The 26144-nt window shown below is 37.9% G+C and overlaps 1 protein-coding gene across 2 annotated transcripts in view; it reads left to right on the top strand.

Annotated features, from left to right (window-relative positions):
- The first annotated feature begins 327 nt into the window (after positions 1-327).
- FSHR (follicle stimulating hormone receptor) overlaps positions 328-26144 on the top strand; it is a 161699-nt gene continuing 135882 nt past the window's right edge. For both annotated transcript variants that reach the window (XM_063078636.1, XM_063078635.1), the window contains exon 1: positions 328-479. In XM_063078636.1, the coding sequence (XP_062934706.1) occupies positions 328-479 (152 nt within the window). The remainder of the gene's footprint in view (positions 480-26144) is intronic.

Genomic DNA, 26144 nt, shown 5'->3' with positions numbered 1-26144 from the left:
GAAATAATGCAAACTACTCCAAACATGCAGCAAGGTTTTATTTGCTGTCTTGCTTGGGTCAAAGTGTAAGAAATTCAATCTCGGATAGGTGAGTAGCTTATCTTGCCCTGGAAATCACTGCTGGCACACAGGAATTTTGCTTTTCACATGGAAATGAGCAAAATAATAATAATAATAATAATAATAAGCATCCTTTGGTAAGTCACATGACCTTAGCAGTTCTCAAGGCAGATCTCTTCTCATAAGGGCGCTGTGTGCAGCCTCTGAAATCTGTGGAGGTCTTTTTCTGCAAATGCAGGAAGAAAGCAGGTGGATGGATAAATAAGCATGGCCTTGCTCCTGGTCTCTTTGCTGGCATTCCTCAGCTTCGGCTCAGGATGTCATCATCGGATCTGTCACTGCGCTAACAGGGTTTTCCTCTGCCAGGAGAGCAAGGTGACAGAGATTCCCTCCGACCTCCCCAGGAATGTGGTTGAACTGTGAGTATCAGGGGAGCGGGAACAGCTGCATGGCTGGCATGTGTGTATTGCGTACTATTATTATTTTCATACTAGGCTGATATCTGGTGGGCTGAAATATTTCCGCCTGACTAAAGAGTTGAAGAAAATAAACTTTTTCAGCCAACACTCCTGCCCTGTGGGTTGTGAGAGTTTGTATCAGCATTTATCAAGAAAGGGCAGTGTGGATGGAAACCTAAATCCAAAGGCAAAGGAAAGAGTTTTTGGTCTTTCCAACACATTTGCCCATATTTGGGTTCCCTACTCTCTTTAGTGGAATGAGAAAAGTAAAACAGGGCAAAGCAGAAACCTAGAATACCTAGAATTGGAGGCAGAATGACAGCTTTGATGAAAGCAAAATATACAATGTGTGTCTCCTGAGGACACGGAATTGAAGAATGCCAGAGTCATTGCAGCTTGAAAGTCACCAGCATATATTTCCTGAACTGAGATTCTGCATCCTGGGAGAAAGGCAGGAGGAGGAGAGGGGAGAGGGTTGAAGAAAAAGGAAGAAAGAAAAAAAAAAGAAAGAAGAGGGGCAGAGAGGGAGGGAAAAATTCAGGACAATCTTTCATACAGCTGGGAAAATGTGATTCTGAGTTTAGGTTTTTGAACTATTTTAACAGGAAATAGACTCTTCAGTGGGACAGGAACTTGAACATCATCTCACTGTATGTCTTCATTTTGCAAATCGGGACTCTGGTATCCAAAGAGTAAAGAGAATTGACCAAACTCTCCCAGTCAGTTGAGGCAGAGCCAAGGCTGGAAATCAGACCTTTGGCTCACAGTCTTTCTCCATGCCCCTGGGTCTGACTGCATTAGAGCCACCATGAGGAAGGGCTGTCCAATTGTCCACTTATCACTGCCGCTGAGAAGTGGCAAGTTTTGACTCAGAGATTGTAGCTACCTTCAGTGTTTTTATTGCAAGGATTTTAAACAGAAGGTGCTAGTCTGGATAAAGGCTTATTTCAAACTTTGTCTTCTAAATCTATTGATAACTTTTATTTTATTGCAAAAGGTAGTCATGTTTTCAGTTCACCAATTGTCATAATGACACTCAAACGTGTTGGTGTTGCATTTCAGATTTTCGCTTAGGGAAAATTGGTTGCAAACTGGGTTGTTTCTGCTTGCCACTTTCCCCCTTGTTGTCTCAAGTCTTCAGTTCCTATCCAGAGGCATTACAGAGGCAGGGAAAATAACTGGACAGCTCTGTGTTTTGGCTACACTGCCTCAAATGAGACAACTGGTTATTCTTGTTTATGCTGAAGAATGTGCCTATGCACAATGATAGTCTGGTTTATTAGCTCATTATAAACACATGAGAAGGCCAATGAAACTAAGCTCCTGCAAGAAGTCACTTACTCCTAAGTGACTTTGAGCGATTACTTAACCTCTTCGGGGCCTTAGTTTCCTCATTTCTAAAGTGATTTTAATACCACCTTCTTAGTTGGATTGTTATGAACACTAAAAGCTATAGACTCCTTCTCCCCCTCCTGCCCCCAATTTCCACATCTCCTGGACCCACTTCATTCCTTCCAATGTTTCCCTGTGAGCCAAGCAGTGCTATCCAGTTGCTAAAGCAGACAGCCCTTAACAAGGTTTCATTTTAGGGCAGTACTCCTTTACCCCCCAAAACTGCCTTCCACACTAGGCTGTCTGCTTTCTGAAATCTCTACCAGGACAGAGATTATTCATTCTGAATAGAATACATAGGCAAAAACAAAAAAGAAAGAGAAGGAAGGAAGGAGGGAGGGAGGGAGGAAAAGAAAATCCACTCCCATGCCCAAACCCTCGGGGAGCATGTACACATAAATTAGTGTGGGAAGAGCAGGAATATGATTTTTTTTTTAATTATAATAAGGTATAAATTACTAAAACATACCTCTGCCCCAAAGCATTTTGCAACTAAAGTAAGCAGAAAGAGAGCATAAATTATTGAGATACTATGGAAGAGACTGAGAGAGTATGATGGCCAGAGCACCAGAAACAAATTTCACACTCTTGACCAAGGCTAGCTCTGGGTCAACCCCTTACTTAAGTGTATGTAACAGAGAACAAATTTGCAAAAAAACTATAAAGGGGGAAAAATTGCTTGCCAGTAATTGATACTTTCCCATACCTGAGAAAGGAGTATGTTGTTTGAGAGCTTTGGTGACTAAAAAAGTTCTCCCAGATGCCTAATCTTGAGAATATTCTTTTCTATGCACACATTAGTAGGGCTTGAGTCAGACTGTCCTAGACTTTGGCTTTGCAATCTTCACAGCAACGTGTATTGAGGCAAAGGAGAGAAGTGTTGCTTTGGCTGTTAGATAAAAGAGAAACATTATTTGAGGATATTTTTAGGCAAATGTGTTAGTCACTGAAGAGCAGATAAAATGCCAAGTAAGCTAGAACTCAGACGTTCTGTTGGAGTGAAAAAGCAACTATCTCTATTTTTGCATCCTTAAAAGGATTGGACCAGGGTTATCTGGAACATTGGCAGGAGAGAGATGAAATGGCCTGTTCATAAGTATTTCTAATTCACCTTGCAATCTTCCAAGTTTGGGTATTGACTTTAATGATGATCACATCAGGTGTAGGTAAATGGAAAAGCTGGGCTTCATTGACTGCAATTGCTTAATCGGTCAGCATGTGGAAGCTTCGTTGTTACTCAGGTTTACCTGGGGGAAAACAACTTCTAATTTTTATCATGTACATTTTTATCCTATCATTCCAGCCACCTTGCAGCAGTTTCATTTCATTTTATACCAGCTATTGCCAAAGACTGCTAATTCCCCTGATCTGCCCATGCTGGTATTCACCCCCAAAGAACAGAGAAGTACCATTAACAGGCAGGAATTTTCTTTTTAGTAAGGGGCTCCTATTATTTGCTTTGTGCTTTATATATACTGTTTTATTAAAGCTTACAACAGAATTGCAAGTTTGATATTATTGCTCTATTTTGCAAATGAGGCAAATCAAAGCTCAGCAAAGTTGAATAACTTGGGTAGAGTCAGCCCCGCAGCTTCTAGTTGGCAGGATCCAAACTTGAGTCTGTGTTTATATCTCGTCTGTATGGTGTGTCCAATGAACATCTTCTGACTCCTTTCCTATCTTCTTCTGAAGAAAAAAAAAAAAAGAAGAAGTTTAGAGTTTAAGCCAAAGATCAGCCTTACAGGTTATACAGTCTCTTTTGCAACTCTGTGTACTCAGCTCTATCATAGCGGCAGGAAAGTAGCCACAGACAACATGGAAATGAATGAGCATGGATGTGTTCCAACAAAACTTTAATGGAAACTGAAATTTGAATTTCATAAATTTTCACATCACAGTAATTACTCTTTTGATTTGTTCAACCTTATAAAAAAGTGAGAAAGATCTTTAGTTCCTGGGTCATTATAAAACATGGAGCAAGCCAGATTTAGCTCACAGGCTGGATATTACCCACTTCTACCGTAGACTATAGCTGAGAGAGTGGATTAACTATTACAGGTTAAGGTGGGGTTTAGGCATCCTGAGACCACATGGCACCATGGAGATAGAGTTAAACTAGGTGAGCAGGGTCAGGAGTTGGGGCAGTTCTGAGGAAGTATTCACAGGTCAGTCTTTAACTGGTCCTGACAAGTCAGGGATGGTAGAGTATAGCATCTAGAATCTGAAGTTTAAACTGTCGAAATAAGTTTAAACCCAGGCTGTGCCATTAAATTTCAACTCTGTCGTCTGGGCTTTTGGCTATATAATGGTAATTACAGCATGTGCCTGACTCATAGAGTTGCTATGGGTATTACATGAGACAATGCATGCAAAACACTTAGCATGATGTCTCTCATGCTATTGTTATTGTTGATAATGATGATTTGGTTCTCATCTGGAAACTACTAGGCTATAACCACTTAACCACAGAGAGCTTTCAAGAGGTACAAGAATGCTCTGGAAAATTGATGTAAAGATTTTTATTACTCCGAAATTGTTTACAATCTCCCACTTGTTTAAGAATAATCTCTTCCCAGAAGCTATTTTACTTAATCTCCATGCATTACTTTCTGAGTAAAAAAATGTATTCCTTAAGGCTGTCAATATTTGCTAAGAAATCAAGGAGCATGTTCTTCCTGACCACAGTCAAAGGAATTTTGATTTCGGACTTATCCTAAAACTCAGGTTCACCTGGAGGCAGTCAGTGAATCTAGAAATTTCCCTTTGATCTTGCTTTATTTTTCCCAAAGTTCAAATTCCTAAGGAGAATGCAAATACCCATTCCAAACCTGAAACTTTAAGTTTAAGCAACAGTATAGATACAATCATGTTTTTCTTTGCAGGGTCAGATGACCACAATACTAAAGGACAGAAGGATCCATTGATGGTCATTCTTGGCTTAGGGAGACCTGTACTGGGATTATATTACAGGCTACCTATATGCAACCCTCTCCTCACAGCAAGTTCTCTTATCTCATTGCAATCTCATTTGCCTAGCATATACTTCTAATTATCTAATTATCTTTTTCTCTCTTTATGGCTGATCATTCTTAATACCCCACAACCATAGAATATTATTCAGTTAAGAGATTTAAAGTGTGTCTAGTTTATTCTTTCCTTAATAGGTCCTTAGAACTGAGTGATGTATCCTTGCTGTGTGCAAAAAGAGAAGGACTTGCTGTGCCAATAAATTCTGTGATTTCCAAGAGTGAAATAGAGTTTTTGATGTCTGCAAACATTTGAATTTTAGGTTTTTTTTTTTTTAATTCATCTTTGGGGATTAATATTCTGCAGAACACATTTTGGAAAAGTCTGGTCTATCCAACCCCAGCAGCCAGAACTAATCCCTTCTAAAGTATGGACCACAGCCCAGACCTCCTGATGCCTCATTCAGTGCTCATCAATAGCTAGAGATAGACCCTTGGGTGAGTTTTCATTCTTTTGTGCCTGAGAAGTAGCTATTTAAGAACGTGCTGTGTTCTCATGAAGGAGATGGCTTGAAGTATAGACTATAGCCATGAGGAAACTAGGTGTTCCCTGTTATGAGGTGAAGAAAGAAGATAAAACAAGGGATTACAAAACTAAAACCACTCCTAACTTCCTCATTTGTTAAATGTTGTCAGCTTAATTCTTTTCATCATGTAAGTTTCAAACTCTTCTGATCACCCATGTCTAATCAGTTTACAAACTCCCTTCATATTGCCACTAGCAATGATTCTTTTTGTTGCCATCATCTTTGCTTGGGCTCTGACCATCTAAAGCCTGGATTATATAATTACTTCCTCATTTATCTTCTTCCTACCAATCTCTCTTTTCTCCAAATCTCTCTTTTCTCTTTTGTCATTCCATTTCCTCCATAAAGCACTACTGCCACCATGTTACAATTGCCCAGTTCAAAATAACCCAGTAGCTCACCTTTCTGACTCTACCTCTCTCCATGCTCCAACAGGAGCCAACTCCACAAGACTGGTAGAGACTTGCTCTCAAGCACAGCTTGTGAATTGCTACCTCTCTCTGTCTTCAGGCTATGCCTCTTGTTTTTACTACCTTCAGTTTCTTCTTTTCCTCCTGAAATCCAACCTGCTTATTACAATCTCACTCAAAGATTGCCTCTTTCATGAAGTCCACCCTTACCACTCCATCTTTATTTAATCTTGCCTTCATCTGAACACTGATGCAGTTCATTTCACACTTAATCTTGCTTTGCATCTAATTTTTCATGTGTGTCTTATTTCTTCAATTGCAGTAAAAATTTCCTTTCTACTCTTTATTGTGCCTAGTTCAATGCAACGTATGTTCTGGGCCCTCAGTTATGTGTAGAACAAATGATTCAATAAATCAGGGGGAATTATATCTGTTTATTTGCTCTGCTTCTCAGCATTGAAGAAAAAGATTCTTATAAAAGATGATTATTGCTCTCTCCTGCAGTGAACTACTCTAGGATTTGATAGTTTTCTTGTTTTCCTTGATTTTTTATGTGTTCGTTTTAAGAAAACACTTCTATGTCATTCCAGAATCCATTAATTTATTCAGAAACAGAGATACATAGACTAGAAACAAGGTCTCCTAAATTAAAAGTTAAATATTCTATAATCCAGGAACGTCACTCAATTCTCTTGACTTAAGTAATAATATGTCTCTCTATACCTAAAAGGAATATTGAAAAGATTAATGAAAAATGAAATTGCCTAAACAAAAACACTTTAAAACAGACAGAAATGTTCAAACAAATATAATTTCTGCCAATTAGCATCAGATCCCAGACCCTAAATATTAGATTCCCTATGTTCCCCCAGCTTTGTTGTGGTTCTGTCTGGTTATCAAAACCAAACACCCCACTGTGCAGATTGTCCTGGGTGCCTATGTCTGGAGACTCCTGCTTTATCTAGATAATTCTTTGAAAAAAATAAACAGCACAATGTTCTCACTAATCTATACATAATCCTTTCTCGACATGAAATCTTGCACCTACTTTAGTGAGAAATGATATGTCTATGTCCAACATTTTGAATTTGATTAGGCTGGAGGAAAGATAGGTTTATGCTCCCTACAGAGGAATCAGGAAAAAAAATAAAAAAGACTAAAGGAACAGCCATAGTATGCAGTACCATGAAACACAAAAAGTGCAAATTACATTGCTGGGAAAGAACCTTTTAAAGTAGAAGATGAACTCTACCCTGAGAATTGGCTAAGAGCTATAATTTCCAGAGTCATTATCAGCAATTGAAGAATAGGGGTTTGATAGCACAGAACTGCACTCACTTGGTGATGATAAAAATCCCCTTGTTTACCTAAAGGTGCATGCTATCCTTCTTTACCCAAGTCCTCTACTAAAAAAGCAGGACATCTTGGCAGCAAATGGGAAATTAATTTAACTTTTGATTATCCTTCCCCAAAGCCACTAATTGGGTTACCTAGTGACTGTGGTTGATTGGACTATACTTTTTAAAAGAACTGTTACATTTAGATTCTCCAATTTAGCTTTATTTAGACTAGATTCTAGCTTGTATAGCACACAAGTTCAGCTAGGAAAGAGAGTAATTATTTTTAATTGCCTAAAATCTGATTATAATGAGATTTGGATGTTTGTTCTTAATCTGACCTCTCCCTGAAGTATCTCAGGGCATGTTTGGCATCTCTGACCTGACCATGCCATTACCCAGTTCTTTCATATGGAATATGTCAGCCAATTTGAAAATCTTCAAGGGATATGCAAAAAATATCTAAAAAAAAGCAGCCAAACCTTTGCCATGGACTTGAACTCAATTATATTTTTAGTCTCAAGAGTGTTTGAGTCCACTTTCATTCATCTCTTCTCCCAACCCTTTTTCAGCAGGAGCCAACATAGACTCATCTCAGAATCCTGTGTCAGATTGTGAAAAATATACAGCACGGGTCTATCTTTACATCTTCCTAATGCAATGCTTGATGAAAACCTCTAAGAAACAGGAAGCCCAAAAGTTTGATTAAGTTTCAATGAAACAGAAAGACCAACTAATTGAGCATATCAGAGAGAAAGCTCATCAGTAGATTGATGAAAGGTTGAGGTGAAATGACGCTGAGGTTCTTTAAGTTCTAAACGGCTTTGTTTTTACAAATGACTTCAGGCACCAAAGTTCCCGAAACCCGATAGGCTTTTTCTAGCTCTCAAATTCCAGCAGCTGTGTAATTCCTAAAATGCTCTGATCTCAGTTGTGAGATTTAGGGGGTGAGGATGTTTCCCTTGGGCTTATTGACAGTTCTGTTATTTTGAAATGCAGCCTGGAAAACCCCCACACCAACGTCCTGTTTCTCTTGTTATTCGCAGTTGGTTGAGGGGCTTTAAACAAAGAATTTGGGAGGGATCCCAGCTGCAAAGATGATTTTGTAGTTAAATAAACAGAGGCTGACAGATCACTAAGTGCTGCATCTCTCCAGAATCCTCTTGGTATCAGGAGGGCATGAAAAGGAAGGCCTCTCATATGGAAGGGCTACTACACTGAGCTCGAGACTTCCAGGAGTGGCTTCAAGTTAAAATTTCCAATGCCCAGATTCAAGACAAAAGTCCAAAGTCATAGGTTTGGCATGAAGATCCTCCACATTTGGTCTCAGATTAACTCTTCTCTTTCCTCTCTCCTATTTCAACCCTTCAATCCTGTGTTGCATGTACTATTTTCTATTCCCCAGCTCCTAAATTTGTCTTCTATTCCCTTTCCCAGGTATTATTATTTTTCTCCAACCTGAATATATTCTCCTACTCCAATATTATTCACCTTTGAGACCAAAGTGAAGATGCGTATTATTTTATAGTTTTTTTTCAACAACAAACACATCGATTATATATACACAGGGCACTATACTAGGTACTTGAGAGAAAACAATCACTAGGAGACGCAAGGTCCCTGCCACACGGAGGGGTTAAAAGAGAAAAACATCAAACAAGTAATGACAAGAATGTTTTTCACTCACCCACAACAATCAAAATTTCCCTCAGAACCCAGAATAGTCATTGTCAAAACCACTAATTGGACGATTAATGGCATGTTGCTTTGTGCAATCTGAAATCATTGTGAGAGCTGGAAGAAACAGATGAGGAGGGAAATCCAATGAGAAGATTGCTGGCTGCCTGATGCCAGAAGAAAGCTGGTGAGAACCTGGGCATCTGCCTGCCCCATCCCGATCTGCCCTTCTGACCACCCTTGCATTGGTTTCAGGAGCTGTGCAGGGCCATTTCCAAAATACCCCGTTGTTTAAAAGGCTAGCAAGTCCTTGCTTTATTTTACGAGAACACAGACCTGAAATAAAATAGAATGACAAACATCAGCAAATTAATGATAGAGTTTAACAGACAGATGATCAAATATAAGTTGGACCATAAGTTTTCAAACTGTGAAAATACTTGGGACTGAATCCTTTGAGTTTAGGTAAAAGACATTGACACAGACAGTGAAAAAGAACACCAAAGGGGGAAACTTAGTTTGCACTGTTTTCTCTGCCAACCTCATCATTTTTTCTAAAGCTGCTTGTGTTCATGAATACTACTCTGTGCCTGTTGGGTAAAAGTTTACCTGTCAATGAATGGGCTATGTATGCCAGTGGTACCCAAGCAGCTGCGTATGATCCCTGAAATCTGGTAATCACACAGAGCTAGCCTTCACAAAGCCCATAGGCCTCCAAAAATGACACACCTTAAACATTTCTGCTCTATCATAAAGGGGACACTAATAAGGAATTATTGAATGCTCTTGTACTTATAAGTAAATTCCCTTATCTCCTGAGTTCCAAACCATTTTGTGTAGCTGTATTAGTTTTAGGATGGAAAAACAAAGTGAATGCAAAGGAATGATCACTCTCCGTCATCAGATCACAGCCGGAGCAGGAATCAACAGTCAGCCCCAAACCCTTGCCACTGCCATATCCCCACCAGTTCTAATTTCTGGTCAAGGCAGGAAGGGAAAAAAATCTTCATTTCATTGGTGTTTATTTTGTGGGCAAGCAGTGTAGCATTTCTGTAAGTAAATATATTGGCAGGGAGGACAGCATAAAATGCAACAAAAAACACTGTTTTAAGTTAGAAAATAAACAGGAACGGCAATGAAAGAGAATACAAGAATTTTGATGAACAACAAAGAGGTCGTCTGGAATCCTGCATACAGTAGCAAAATTGCTTATCGTGTCCCTGACTGTGACAAATCTGCTGAACTGCTTCAATAAGAACACATAGTCTTGGAAGGGCATCTAATGACCCCAAACAAGTACTAGGGACAAGTGGAAAGAGAACAAACAGTTATGACAGTCAGATAGGAAAGTTACAAAGTGGCCATGGAAGTGAATCTCTACGGTCAGACTGTGGAGGAAGAAGCACGACAGCAGCAGCAACAGAAGCTGCAGAAACCTCAGTTAAGGAAATTGCTGGGCTGTTAAGTTGGGGAATCACTGTATTGATGTCTTCATGTCTTGCCTCTTGGGCTGGTCAAATTCCCTGGAGAAGACTCTTTCAAACTCCTATGTGGAGGGTGAAGCCCTAACTGCCAGCATTCTGGTGGCTGGATAAAGGGGTAGGGGTAGGGGTCTCATCATCCAGCAGTCATAAATGGTACTTGGCACCCTCAAGTCCAGAAGCCCTCTATTTTACTTTCACTAAAGAATAAATCTTTGGTGTTTGGCTCAGGTGGGTTGGGGCACTCACCTGACTGCTCCAAGTAAGAAGTCTGGCTGCTTCTTAAACAAACTTTCCACGTGTCCCCTTTATTTTGTCCACCTCACCCTGTTTCCACCCCTGCCCCACTCCCAGAGATACCCAGTGCCTCCTATTCCTGTTTTAAGGATTGTGCAGTGTTAATCATTTTGGCTGAGGATTCCATTTTCTAGTCTGCCAAGTTAACACTTCTCAAACTCTAATGTGTGTGTAAATCAGAGGAATATATTGTGAAAGCTCAGATTCAGATTCAGTGTGTTTAGGGTGTGGCCTGAGATTTTGCATTCCTAACCAGTTCCCAGGAGATGCTGGCAGTGCTAGTTCCAAAACTACATCCATCCACCTGCTTTACTATCTTAAAATTGTGTTGCTCTTATTCCTCTGCCCTTGTGGCTTTATGCCTTTAATTAAGAAATTCCCTTACGGTCTCTAAGTGGGGTTTCAGGAGGAAACAAATAGCTGTTTGTTTAATATGCCAACTCTACCCAGGAATCCCCATTCATTATTCAACCCACTCAATCTGACTCTGTCTCCATGGTTCCACTGAAAATTCTGTCATAGGTATCAACAAACTTCTATTTTCAGTATCTTTTACATTGTGGCTATATCATTTTTTAAATAAAAAAATAAACACTTGTATCTATCCATCTTAGTACATATATCACCTTTTAGCACTTTTAATTTGTCTGAAAAATAGAAAACAAGTATAAAAATAAAAGTTATTAAATACAATAAATAAATAAACATTTGAATATAGGAGAAATGCCCTCAATTCAGATGACAGATTCAGTGGTCACTTCTCTGTGTACATGTTACACACCTCTCAGGAACACTCCACACAGTTGACCATCTGCCTGCTTGAAACACTTCTCTTCTGACTTGCAGCTTCTGTGACACCACACTAGTTTTCTTCCTGCATCTCAGGCCAAACCTGGCTCTTCTCTGCTGAGTTCTCTATTGCTAACCAGCTTCTAAATGTCAGAGTGCACAGACTTCATCCTGCACCCTCTTCTCTCATGCACCTATACTCTCTACAGTGATCTCATCCAGGCTCATGGCTTTAAATATAACCTACACCCAGAATGTATGTGCATGCCTGACTCCTTCTTGGAGCCCCAGACAGGTAATATCCAACTGAAACCTTGACTCTTCCACTTGGATCTTTACAAGCATCTCAAAACCAACAAGTAGAAAGTAGTACACTGGATCACCCTCCCCCAGGCCCCACAGAATCTCTTCTCGCAGTCTTAACCATCTGCATAAATGCATATATCACTAAACCTTCACTCCCAAATCCAATTAATCACCAGGGCTGGAGTTTGACCCCTAAAATAAAGCTCTAAAGTCTCTGCTTCTCCGTAACTCTCCTACTACCTCCTAACTCAAACCACCATCATCTCACCTAGGCCATTGCAATTGCCCCCACTGCTTCTATTCCCTGGTTTTGCTTGAACCTGCAGTCCATTCTCCACATGGCAATTAGAGAGGTCTTTCAAAAGAGTATGGCATACAATTTCTTCGAATTGCACTTAGAATAAAATGTATTCGACCCTGTTTCATGACTACCTACTATGGCAGGCACTGTTCTAAGTGCTAGAGATCCAGCAGTAAGCAAAGCAGACAAAATCCCTTCCCTTTGGAGCTTATATGCTTTGCCATGACTGTAAGACCCCAAGATCTGAAGTCTGTCTGCCTTTCTGTAAGCACAGTGCTCATCCTGTCCTACTTGCTGTCACCACTGTGATCTAGCCACCCTGGACCACTTTCTATTCCTCAGATGAAACAAGGTCTTCCCCACCTTAGCTCTTTTCACCTGCTTTTCTCTCCATACAATGTGTTTGTCTCTCTCCTCTTCACATCGCTTCTTGTCTTTCCGGTTTCTACCCAATACCACTTCCTCAGAGGGGTCTTCCTTGACCATTCCACTGTATTAGCATCCCACACTGCTCTAGCATATGACCCTTTTTTATTTCTTTCACAAACTTACTGCTATTTAAATGTTTTAATGTGTTTACCTTCCTCCCCTTCCCCCACCACTAGAAACTAGAACTAAAGCTCATGATGGCAAAGATTCCAGCATGATGAATAGTCCACAGCAGACAGTAGATGTTCAATACATAAGTGAATTGAACGAATACATGAAAGGTCCCCTCAAGCAAATAAGAACTAGAAAGAAAGATTGAATGTCACAAACATCTATAAAGTCCTACTATGTCACTATGCTGTATGCCTCTTATAGTATCTTGCCCAAACAGTCTTGCACTGTAGCTATTACTGTTCCCATTTGGAAATCAAAGGAAGAACTAGCCCAAAGTCACTCAGCTTCTCCATGTCAGAGTTATAATTGACATCTCTGATATTCTTGATTGTAAAATGCCCATTCTTTGTACTACCCATGAAAAAAGACAGATGACCTTCCTCTTCTTAAGCACATGTATATGTTCTTCAATGCTGGAGTCATCTGTAATACAAAACTTGCATAGTATCTTGTCTTCCAGATATAGCAAACTCTCTGAGGGCTAGCACTGCACCCCACTCCTACACCCAGCCAGGGCTGGGTACTTAGTGACTGACTACTCAGTAAGTAGGAGAGATACAATGAGAAAATGAATTAGTGGGGCCAAGAATAAGTAGGAAAATGAAAGTAGAGCCATGAAATTCAGGAAAAACTTTTTATTGATCTAATGTGACTTCATAGACTCTTTTCTAAGATTTACTTCTAGATTTGGGAAATTGTGTCTCTGTTTTCTCATTTGGGATGTGATTTAGTGTCTAGGCCAAGGCTGCTCTAAAAAGTCCACAGCTCCCCATGTGATATGATTCAAAAGGCACCAAGTTGGCTCAATTGCCCCAAAAAATCTTCTCTGCTATGCATCACGATACCATTAATAAATCACCCTTGCAGCCTTAAAAATTTCCCTAATTTCTGAGACTCTGCAGTTGAAATATAAAATCCTCTTGGAGGATAGAAATCTTAAGCTTTTAAAAGCTAGCCCTTTCCTGTAGCATTTTCCAAAGTGTATTCCTCACAACCCTAGTTTCAGAAAACAATCCATAAAAAGCAAATTTTTAAAAGGTTTTTCATGGTCAAATTGGCTTGGAAAATACTGCATGATACACCGGCATTCTAGAGATTCACAAGCAAATAACATTTTAAAGGCTCTCAAAGGCAGTCCAACATTGTATAACCCATAAGTGTTATACAGAACACACTCTAGAAAACTTAATTTTGTGAAATGTAGTTAGCCAAGAATGTGCTTTGGCAAATGAGCCTCCATATACACCCAGAGGAACTGAAGGGTTGAGAAGATAGTACGTGCAATCAAAAATAGGTGGTAGACACCAAACACCCATTTTAAAATTCTGTGCAGGCCAAGTCTTCTCCTGTGCAAATCTGCCTTCTTCTTCAAGTCAGAGAATTATTTTCTAGAAGAACTTGAGACAGTATACTCATACATTACCCGCACCCCCACCTCTTGTTTTAGGAATGAAAAATGAAGCCCAGTGAAATAAAATGACTTGTTTTAAAGTCAGGTAGGTAATTAAAGGTATTGTCTATCCTGTTTCCAAAGCCAAAAACTTGAAGCCTGTTATTTACAAGCTTCTATGGCAGGCTCGGTGACAAGGCATCCCTCTCTCCTCCCACAAAGCATGGATAACCCCTCACTACGACCTCCACCTCTTATCCCTTCACACCCAATGGAACACCTCCAGATATTATGAGCATTAGAATTCCACTGCTATTTTGTTTTACTTTTGCTTGCTATTTTAATAAACAGTTTTACCGAGATATAATTTACATACCATACAATTCACCCATTTAAAGTGTACATTTCAATGGTTTAGTATATTCACAGATATGTGCAACCATCTTCACAGTTAATTTTAAAACATTTTTATCACCTCGTAAGGAAAACCTATTCACTTTAGCTCTCTTCCCCTTCCTGCCCATCCTCCACATATCCCTAAGCAAACACTAACCTACTTTATGTCTCTACAGATTGCTCTAGTCGAGAATTTCAATTGAGTGTAATCATACAGTATGAGATCTTTTGTTATAAGCATCTTTCCCTTAGCGTGATATTTTCAAGGTCCTTCCCAGCTATAACATGTATTAGTATTCTTTTTTAATGGCTAAAAAATATTCCATTGTGTGTATGTACCCTGTTTTCTTTATCCATTTATCTGTTGATGGACATTTGAGTTATTTCCACCTTTGGGCTATTATAAATTATGCTGTTTTAAACATTTGTGTACAAGCTTTTGTGTGGACATATGTTTTCATATAACCCCAAGTGTATAATAGTTGAATCACATGGTAACTCTATGTTTAACCCTTTAGGGAATCACTAGACTGTTTTCCAAAGTGACTGAGCCATTTGACATTCCCATCAACAGGATATAAGGTTTTCTATTTCTTCATGTCCTTGCCGATACTTTCTATCTGTGTTTTTGATTCTAACCATCCTATCAAGTGTGAAGTGCTATCTCATTGTGGTTTTGGTTCACATTTTCCTAATGACTAATGATGCCAAACATCTTTTTATGTGCTGATTGGCTACTTGTATCTCTTCCCTGAAAAAACAAAAATCTATTTAGATTCCCTACCCATTTTTCTAGTGGGGTTATTTGTCTTTTTATTATTGGGTTGTGAGAATTCTTTGTACATTCTAGATACAAGTCCCTTATCAGATGTATGATTTGCAAATATTTTTTCCCATCCTGTGGGTTGTCTTTTCACTTTCTTATTGGTGTCCTTCGAAGCAGAAGGTTTTTAATTTTGATAAAATTCAAAGTATTTATTTTTTATTTTGTTTGTGCTTTTGGTTTAATTTTCAAAAATCCTTTACCAAATCCAAGATCACACCAAGCTGTCTTGATTACTATTTCTTTCTAGTAAGTTTTAAAGTCAGCAGGTATGAGTCCTCCAACCTTGTTCTTTTATAGGATTGTTTGGCTCTTTGGGGTCTCTTGAATTCTCTATGAATTTTTAAATCAGCCTGTCAATTTCTACAAAAAAATAAGCTGGGATTCTGATATCAACTGCACTGAAACTATAGGTTAGTTTGGGGAGTATTGACAGCTTAACAACATTAGGTCTTCTGAACCATGAACATGTAATATTTTCTCATTTATTTTGATCTTTAATTTCTCTCAATGATATAAAAACTATATAAACTATAAAGTTTGCAAGGAATAAGTTTTTTATTTCTTTTGTTAAATTTATTTCTAAGCTTTTTTATTTTTTTAAGACTATAGTGAATAAATTGTTTTTAATTTTATTTTCAGTTTGTTCATTACAAGTATATAAAAATACAATTGATTTTTTTTTTGTATATTGATCTTGTATCCTGCAACATTGCTGAACTCATTTATTCTACTTTGTTGTTGTTGATTCTGTAGGACTTTTTATATATAAGAACATGTCATCTGTGAATAGAAGTAGCTTTATTTCTTCCTTTATAATCTATATGCCTTTTATTACTTTTTCTTATCCAACTATCTAGCTAGAACTTTCAGTACATGTCAAATAGATATGGCAAGAGTTCACATACTTGTCTTGGTCCCAATCATAAAAGAAAGCATCTAGTCTTTTATCATTAGGTATGATGTTAGCTATGGATTTTTCACAGATGCCCTTTATCAGGTTAAGGGAGTTCCCTTCCCTTTCTAGTTTGCTGAGTGTTTTTATCAAGAAAATACATTGGATTTTGTCAAATGCTTTTTCTGTGTCAGTTGAGATAATTATGTGATTTTTGTTTTTAATTCTACTGATATAATGTACTACATTAATTGATTTTTGAATACTAAACCAACTTTGCACCCCTGGGATAAAATTCACTTAAACAAAATGTATAATTATTTCTATATGTTGCTGGACTCAGTCTGCTAATATTTTGTTGAGGACTTTTGAATATATATTTGTGAGATACTGGTCTGTAATTTTCTTTGCCTGTGATGTCTTTGTCTTGTTTTGGTATCAGGTAACATTGGCTTCATAAAATGAGTTGGGAAATATTCTCTCATCTTTTTTTTTTTTTTTTTTTGGAAGTTTATGAATAATTGGTATTAATTTTTCATTAAATGTTTGGTAGAACTCAGCAGTAAAGACATCTGAGTCTGAGATTTTCTTTGTATTTTCTGATTATTACTAACTCAATCTCTTTGACATAGGTCTATTTAAATTTTATATTTGTTCTTGAGTAGGTTTCAGTAGTTTCTGTCTTTCTAGAAATTTTCCAAATTCATTTATCTAATTTGCTCTTGTGCTTTTGTTCACAGTATTCCTTTATAATTCTTTTTATTTCTGTAAATTCATAATTTTCAGTATTATGAATGTAGTATCAATTCATAATGTAGTAACATCCTCTCTTTCATTTCTGATTCTAGTAATTTGAGTCTCCTTCCTTTTCTTCTTAGTCATTCTAGCTAAGGTTTGTCAATTTTTTTGTCTTTCAGAGAACCAGATTTTGGTTTTATTTGTTTTCTCTATTTTTTTCTATTCTCTATTTAATTAATTTCTGCTGTAATCTTCATTATTTTCTTCCTTTGGCTTCATTAGTTTTCTCTTCTTTTTCTACTGCTTTATGGTAGAGACTTGAGTTATTAATTTGAGGTTTTTCTTCTTTCTTAACATTGGCATTTACAGCTATAAATTTCTCTATAAGTATTGCCTTAGCTGCATCCCATAAGTTTGGTATGTTATGTCTTGATTTTCATTCATCTCACAGTATTTTCTGTTTTCCTTTTTATTTATTATCCATTGATTATTTAGCAGTTCATTGGTTAATTTTGACATATTTATAAGTTCCAAATTTTTTTGTATTATTGATTTTTAATTTAATTCCATTGCATTTAGGAAATACACTTCTTATTTCTATCCTATCAAATTTAGGATTTTTGTAATGGTCTAGATTATGGTCTCTTCTAGAGAATGTTTTATGTAAACTTGAGAAGAATGTATATCTGTTGCTATAGGATTGAGTATTCTATACGTTTGTTAGGTCTAGATGGTTTATAATATTGTTTAAGTCTTCTACATCCTTATTGATATTCTGTTTAGTTTTTCTATGTATTATTGAAAGCAGGGTATTGAAGTCTTTAACTATTATTATTCTGTCATCTGTTTCACCCTTAATTTCTGTCAGTTTTGCTTTACTTATTTTGGTACTCTGTTATTAGATGCATATATGTTTATAATTGTTATGTCCTCCTGATGGAGTGACCCTTTTATCATTATAGAATGCCCATCTCTATCTCCAGTAACATTTTTTCCTTTAAAGTCTGTTTTGTTTGATACTAATATAGTCACTCCAGCTTTCCTGTAGTTGTTATTTGTATGATATACCTTTCTCTATCCTTTTACTTTCAATCTTATATGTGTCTTTGAATCTAATGTGTGTCCATTAAAAAACATATACTTGGGTCATGTTTTTTTTAAAATCCAGTTTGACTATCTGTGTCTTATAATTGAGTGATCTTTTCACATTTAAAGTTATTATTAATATAGTTGAATTTACATCTGTCATTTGACTTTTTTTCTAAATGTTTTCTTTATGTCTTATGTATTTTTGTTTTTCTATTCTTCCCCTACTCCTTTTTTTATTAAGTGAATATTTTAATATTGCTTTTTAATTTATTTGATGATTTCTTTTTTACTATATTTTTGTAGGTTTTGTTTGAATAAACTTTGTGTTTTTGCTAGATTACTGTGTGAGAGAGAGAGCATATGCATTATACCTATATAGTTCTGTTCTCTTTCAGGTAAGAGAAGGAAGGAGAAAATATTCATTTATAGAGTCTTTTTAAATTATATGATTGTCTTTACTGGTGCTCTTTGTGTGGATTTAAATTACCATTAGAGGTCATTTGCTTCAGATTGAAGAATTTCCTTTAGCATTTCTTAGGCAGCCAGTCTTCTAGCAATAAGTTCTCTTAGTTTTTGTTTAACTTGGAAAATCTTTATTTTGCCTTTATTTTTGGAAGATAGCTTTTCTGGATATAGTACACTTGGTTGAGTTTTTGTTGGGTTTTTTTAGTACTTTAAATATATTATTCCACTGCTGCTGACCTCCAGTGTTTCTGATGAGAAATAATCTCATAGTCTTATTGGGTTTTCTTATAGTAATGAGTCATTTTCCTCATGATGCTTTCAAGATTCTCTCCTTACTTTGACTTTCAACACTTTTGCTATGATGCATCTGTTGATGGGTTTTTTGTGTGTATATACTACAAAAATTTATTGAGCTTCTTGAGTGTGTAGGGTATTGTGTTTACACACACACACGCGCACACATATGACCAGATATATATGGTCAAATATATGTGTTTGTGTATACATATATATATTTGGTAAGTTTTCAGTCATTATTTTTTCAATTTTTTTTTTCTTTTCATTCTCTTCTCCATCTACTACTCCCATTATTCATATATTGGTGTGCTTAATTATGTCTCACATTGCTCTGAGGCTCTCTTCATTTTTCTTCATTCTTTTTTCTCTGTGTTCTTAGGCTTGCATAATCTTTTTTGATCTTCAAGTGTGCTATTTCTTTTTTCTGTAGGTTCAAATCTACTGTTGAGCTTTTCTGGTGTTTTGTTTTGTTTATTAATTTCAGTCATTGTATTATTCAACTCCAGAATTTATGTTTGCTTTTTCAAAAAATATTTTTATCTCTTTATTGATATTTTCTATTTAAGGCAATATTTCATCCTACCTTCCTTTTTTTTCTTTAATCATGCTTTCCTTGCTAATCACACTAATACATTTTTCATGAAGTTCCATGAACATATATATAATGGCTATTCTGAGATCTTTTGTGTTAAATTTGACATCTGGTCAATCTCATCGGCAATTTCTGTTGCCTGCTTTTTTCCCAGTATATGGGTTATACTTTCCTATTTTTTTCATGCCTTGAAATATTTTACTATAAACTTGACATTTTAGATAATATATTGTAGCCTTCTGGGCACCAATTCCCCCCTCCATGGCTTGTTATTCTTGTTCATGTATTTATTTAGTGACCTGCTTGGTGATTTTAGTGAAAATCTCTGATGCTGCTCCTCAAGGACGCACAGCTTTGGATACAGGCATAGTCACCCTGTGATTTCAGTGGTATTGGCAGGGCTCTCTTCTACTCTTTCCCTGATCACACTCATTGTTAAACTTCACTAATTGCAGAAGACTGTGTTATTGTTTTCAACAATCCCTTGGGGCATAAGTGCCTCTACAAATTAATCTAATAAAATTGTGATTCTTTCAAAGAAATCATTTCTAAGGTCAGTGTTTGATATTTGTTCTGACCCCCAGCTGGCTCCTTCCAATTGTCCTGTTTCTCCAATTCTCTCCTGCAAATTAGCTGGCCTACATTAAAGCTTCATTAGGTCCATGAATCTCCCCAACTGCCTCTCACCACAACCTCTATTGTTCTTGAGAGTACTCTTAGACTTAAACTTCTCTATGTTCTATTGTAAATAAAGTCAGTTCCTTTGGGAAGAAAGTGCCAGATATCTGTTGTACAGCTCGCTTCTCCCGCAAGGCAAAATCTCTGAGCCAGAGCTCTAGAACTGGGGGTAGGTTCAGTGGCAAGCTTCTCTTTGAGACCACCACTCTAGGAGCTGAGAACTCCATAATGAGGAGAGGTACTGGGTGTATTAGCCTGAGATCCTCTTGGCTTGACACTCCTGCATGGAACCACTGCCTCATGAATTAGGGCAAGTGCTATTAGGGCTCCAGTATTCTCAGTGGGCCATGCTCAAGGTACAGCCTCTGTTGCACAAGTGTGGGTTAGGCAGAAGAAAGAAGCCCCCACCTCTCAAGCCACACTTGCCCAGGATTAGCCTCAGCAACAGGCAGCTGGGGGTATGATGAGAAATGCTAAAGTCCTGCTATTTGGAGGAGTAAAGTCCTCCATTTGGGAGCTGGGGGAGAGGGAACCCTGTCTTTTTGACTGTAGCTGTCTGGAGTGGAGTCTCTACCTCTTTGAAGTGAAGAGAGAGAAAGTGGTCTTGGTTGAAATACCACAGAATCTTGCATTTTTTTACTGGATTTTCATAAACAGCCTTGAATAGATGTTTCCTCCTTTGCTCTTTGACCTTGGGACCATTTTCAGAGGCTCTGAATAGTTTACATTTTATTAGTTTGTTTTTATAATTTTCATAAGTTTCACCACAGAGCAGGTTCAGCAGAACTCCTCACACTGTCATGCTGAAAGTCAGTTTCTCCACTATGTTCTTGACCAAGCAAAGCAGAGAGGGTGTGGGTTGTAGCCAAAAGCAGCAAAGCAGTCAAGCACCAGGATTATCATCTCTGAAGTTCTTGGTGTGCCCTTGAACAAAAAAGAACAGCTGGACAAGCCAGGAGGAAATAAATGTTATCACAATGAAGTTATTCAACCCATTTTTTACTTTAATGTTTTCCATGTGCATTATTAGTTTTAAATAATTCAGTACACATTGTCCTCAATATTGGTCTGGTGAATGGTAATGGCTCTATAATCTACAAAATAAGGCCACTAACTGCTCTTCTTGGCAGGCATAACAGTTTCTTAAACACTGTGATGTGGTGAGCAAAACACGTGGAAATGGAATTACAACCGAAAGGAGGCTTTCCAGGGCTGCTTCAGTTTGTTAGATCAAAGGAAAAGAACAGATTTATTTTCTCCTGCACAGGATAGAAACAAAATGACCTTCTCCCTGTGTATTTACAGTCTTGACCATTTGACTGAAGTAATTTCAGCAACAGAGAGCATGCAATTGTACCAAATGGAAAATAAGCCAAAAGCTATATCAAAATCCCAAGTTCAGCATTTCACAGCAAATCACTGAGACTCCAAACAAAGCAGTACATCATTCACAACCTGTAACTACCGCCAACACATCTTTATTGAACACTTATAGTGTGTGCAGCCATTTGCTGGGATATGAAAGCCAAGGACACAGCCCTGACACATACAACTTTATATTGCAGCTAAAGAGTACACACATACACATGCATAGACACAGGAAAAGAAAACAAAGCCTTTTACATTATCATGTAATAATATAAGGATAGAATGGATAGAACAATATTTGAGTCCTGCAGAAATTCTTTAAAGGGAGAAATACCTACACCAGAATAAACATAGGAAAGGGCGCTTCCTCAAAAAGGTAAGACATGTGCTGGGTATAAAAAGGATTTAAATATATGGTAGTGAGGAAGATTACATAGTAGGTAGAAAGAACACCTGGAGAGCTAGTCAAACAGCAGCAAATCAAAGAAATAGTTTCACTCCTCAGGGGAATAGTATTACATCTGAATTATCACTTTCATTTCTAGAAATGTGCCAAGTACAGCACTTGGGTGGGGGTGGGGGAAGTTGAGGCATTCCCATTCCAGATACTTAAATTCAGAATTATCCAGCAAGAAATAATGCAGTTCTCTTTTAATAATTTGTGGAAGTTTGAGTAGAAAGAACCAAGGTGTGATTCAGAAAAACTTAACGACGTATAATAAATAGCTTTAAAAATCTCTATGGCTAAATGTAGAACAAATTAGACCTGGAGAAATACGTGCCTTTTAGCATAGAATTTATTTTTTTTATTCATTTATTTGTTTCGATTGCCTGGAGTAAGGATGGGCTGAGATTACACTATACCTACAAGGTCTTTGGATCTGAAGCCACATGTTTTTGAAATAAAAAATTATTTCAGAGAAATTTACTTAAACATTGGATTAATTTAGTCTTTTACACATACAAGCAAATAGGCCCTAATTAAATATAGATAACTTTTCCCAGAATTAACTTGAATTTACCATTCTGTTTATTGGTCCTCAATTTGCCTGCTTTTTAAATAAAAAATAATAATAAATGAATAAAAGAATGACTATAAAAAAATCAAGAAAATGTTTCAAATATTCTATCTCCCCACTTACTGTATTCTTCTAACTCTGCCTTCAAGCAGCTGATCAGCTACTGATCTGCAGCCCATCTAATTTTGTTTTTGCATCACTCTGTTAAGTTGTCTCCCTTCCAATAATCATTACGGTGTGACACTCCAGGGGAAATCAATTCCTTTTGACTAAATAGAAAAGCCCATCTACCTCCCTGGAATCATAATTGGGACTTTGTTTATTTTGCTGTCATTTGAACCTTGTGACCGCCACCCTCTTGTTTTCACCAAAGTTGAGTAGCTTGTCTGCTGCAGCCTCTGGGGAAGGAACTTCTCCCTCAAGTAGAGAATAATTAGAATCACTTAGACATCAGAAGTACTTTCCCAGCAACTGACTAGATACTATTTTCTTCAAGATTGTTTAAAGGAAAAGTCCTTTATGTCTCTAAGAGGAGAGCGTCTTTCTCATTTTCTCTCCCTTAAGAGATACATGAAGCTATAGAATGCATTCAGATTTCTAAGACCCTCCAAACTAAGGATCCCCACGCCTTGTTTCTATCTTAGGTCTGGCAAGTGTTAGGAAATACTTTTGAATAAATAAAATTAATGACTTTCACTAAATTGGATTGATGAATTCAATTGGATTGAACTAACTTGGATTGAGCTTCTCTGGACTGACAGGGTGGCTATCAGGAAAGCACAAGGAAGGCCAGGAGTTCTATTCACCAGATAATCAAGGCCAGAACTTGGAATGATCAGAGTCCAGGCTCTCCTCCTGGCTGTTGAGGAAACTGAGATCAAGTGGCTTACTCCAGGACAGATAGCAAAATTGGAGCAGAGCTGAGATGCCAGACATGATAACATTGCAGACAGATAACTGGGTTTACATGTACTGAGCACGTACTGTGTGTCAGGCACAGCTCCAAATGCTTCGCTGGATCATCACCATTTATGACTCTCAACAGCCCCTCAGAGCAGGCAACTCTATTATCCTCATTTTCAGAGAAAGCAACTGAGGCATGAAGCAATTAAGTAACTTGCCTGAGTGACACATCCAGGATTTGAACACAGGAAGCAAGACCCCAAGACATTTCTCAGAACCGTTTCAAGACATCATGGGCAGTTGAGAAAGAGAGCTTATAACATTGTTTAAATAAGAATTTGAAACAAAGAAAATAATAAAATTTTAAGAAAATGGAGGAATAAAATAAAGAATTTTTTTTCTCTCTTGAGAACTTGAAATTATAAACTGTTCCAATCTCCTAAACTTAAACATTTTTAAATATCCAGATTTTACATCTCTCAGTTTCCTGAAGTTTGGCCCTCAGTAGGGTCTACTGGACCATATTGAACAGAGCCTTGGAGTTATGTCAGGTTCTAATCTCTGGGAATATCATAAAGTAGAGGCTTTTTAAAATAACATACCATCTCATATTTATAGTTATATATCTTTTACATTTGAAAACATAGCCCCACAATGTTGAAAATGTTGAATTACTGTCTTGAGACTCGGAGGCCCCAGTCAGTGCTGGACACCATGCTGTGTTCTCACCTCCAGAATGACCAAGGATCCTGACATGGTGTTATTTCCCTGCCTTATGCACCAGGAGGCTCATCCATCTCTGGGTGTGCTGCCCCCACCAGTGAGGACTGATTGAGTGCCACCACTGATGCCTGCATATACAGGAGTTCCAATCATCCTATCAGAATTAGACTACACTCATGATGCTAGTTCTGAAGATACAAACTCTTTAGAGTTCTGAGCACATAGAAGTCATTCCATACATTCCAGCAGGTTACCTAGCAGTTGCTGCTGACTAGGAATCAGATAGAAATCAGGATGTCTGGCTGGCTGTGGAGGCAGGGAGGCAAGCAAGGGCTTGGAATCCTCAGGCATTGTTCACAAATGGTGTGTGCCGTGAAGAAGGGACCCATTGCAGGAAAAATGCCCAACTCTGGCATAAGCAATCCAGTGAAAGGCAGTGTCATTCACAAGGCCATGCGAGGGGCAGATGGGCAGGAAAGAGGGAAGGTGAAAGCAAACATACAGTTTGGGACACAAGTTTGAGATGAATTTGAAACATATAACTGGAAAGACTAAGGCAAAGAATAAATGATTTGGATGATTCATATGCTTTAACTACCATCTGGGGTGAGGATGTGAAATTAGGATCATGAGGAAGTTATTAATAGGATCGTTGAGTTTTCTGGGCTAAAGTTTCTAGAATCTGTTTTCCACCTTTTTGAAAAATTGGGCCATTATGTGTTACTCTCCAGCCTTCTGATATCTATTTTTTATAATTCTTCAAAGATTAAGTAGTTTCCTATCCTCCAAGTTTTTCCAGAGCTTGGAAATGCCGCTCATCTGTGTCTAGAAGCAGACACCCATTGCAAACAGCTAGCTGTTCTCTTCCTCTCTACTCCCATATACTGGACTTCATTTCCAATATGAAAAAAAGACTATTCAACACTTTCCAGGACAATTCTCCTTGATTGAGAAGGCAGAAGTCAAGTAGAAGACTGGTACTTCGGTGTTCTCTTGTCACCTGTGAGTGCTACAGTGGCAATAGACTGAGCATTCCTTGCTTTTCCTCTTGACCTGAAAGTAGATGAAAAACCTTCTTTGCAGGCCTTAGCATTTCTCCCCATGCCCCAGCTTATTCTAGATTTTAGGATCCTGTCACTCTTTGTCTTTACCCTTGATATTTTGTCCCTTTATTTTGTGCATAGTGTAACTTTCTTAGGTAGTACAATAATTTTCAAGCTGTCTTCTCAGCATTGCTCCATTCGTTCATGTGTGTGTGTATTAATACACATGCTTATAGTTTTATCTTTATTACTTTAAGAAAATCTTCCCATTCATTCACTTATTCACCCAACAAATGTCTATTGAGCATGCACTGAGGTAGTCACTGTGAAGCACAGAAAGTCTAATTAGACACAGATCTGAATTCAGGAACAAGTCATGCACAAATCAAAAGTACTGTAAGAGACACACAAGTCTTGTGGGGATTCAGAGGAGTCAGGTACCAGAGGCAGCATCAGAAAAATGACACTGTGTGTCGGAGAAGGAAAGCTTCATAGTGTGGATGTCAGTAGATCTGTGCCTTGAATAATTTAGATAAGGGAATATGAAAAGATGTATTTTTGTGTGTGTATTGTGGCATGTGTACGTGTATATTGTGGTGGTGGTCACTGAACAGGGTACTCCACAAGGAGGAAAGAAAGGACATTAATTTTTCCTGAGCACAGTGAACTTAACTGTATATATTTGTTCCATTCTATTTCTTATTCCTTCTTCTCCACAATGCACTTTTCCTGCTGATGGAGTTTGGATGTGTTGTCCCCTCCAAAACTCATGTGGAAATTTGATCTCCAATGTGGCAGTGTTGGGAACTGATTGTGTCATGGGGGTGGGTCCCTCATGAATGGATTAATGCTCTCCCTGGGGGAGGGGGGATTAATGAGTGAGTTCTCGCTCTATCAGTTCCTGCGAGAGCTTGTTGCTTAAAAAGACCCTGGCTCCTTCTCTCTCTCTCTTGCTTCCTCTCTCGCCATGTGATCTGCATGTACCAGCTGGCAGCCTGCTGCCTTTCCTCCATGAATAGAAGCAGTCTGAGGCCAGTGCCAGATGCAGCTGTCCCAGAATC

This window comes from Cynocephalus volans, chromosome 14 (genome assembly GCF_027409185.1).
Source record: "Cynocephalus volans isolate mCynVol1 chromosome 14, mCynVol1.pri, whole genome shotgun sequence".
Lineage (NCBI taxonomy): Eukaryota > Metazoa > Chordata > Mammalia > Dermoptera > Cynocephalidae > Cynocephalus > Cynocephalus volans.
This window is presented reverse-complemented; position numbering and strand designations above follow the sequence as displayed.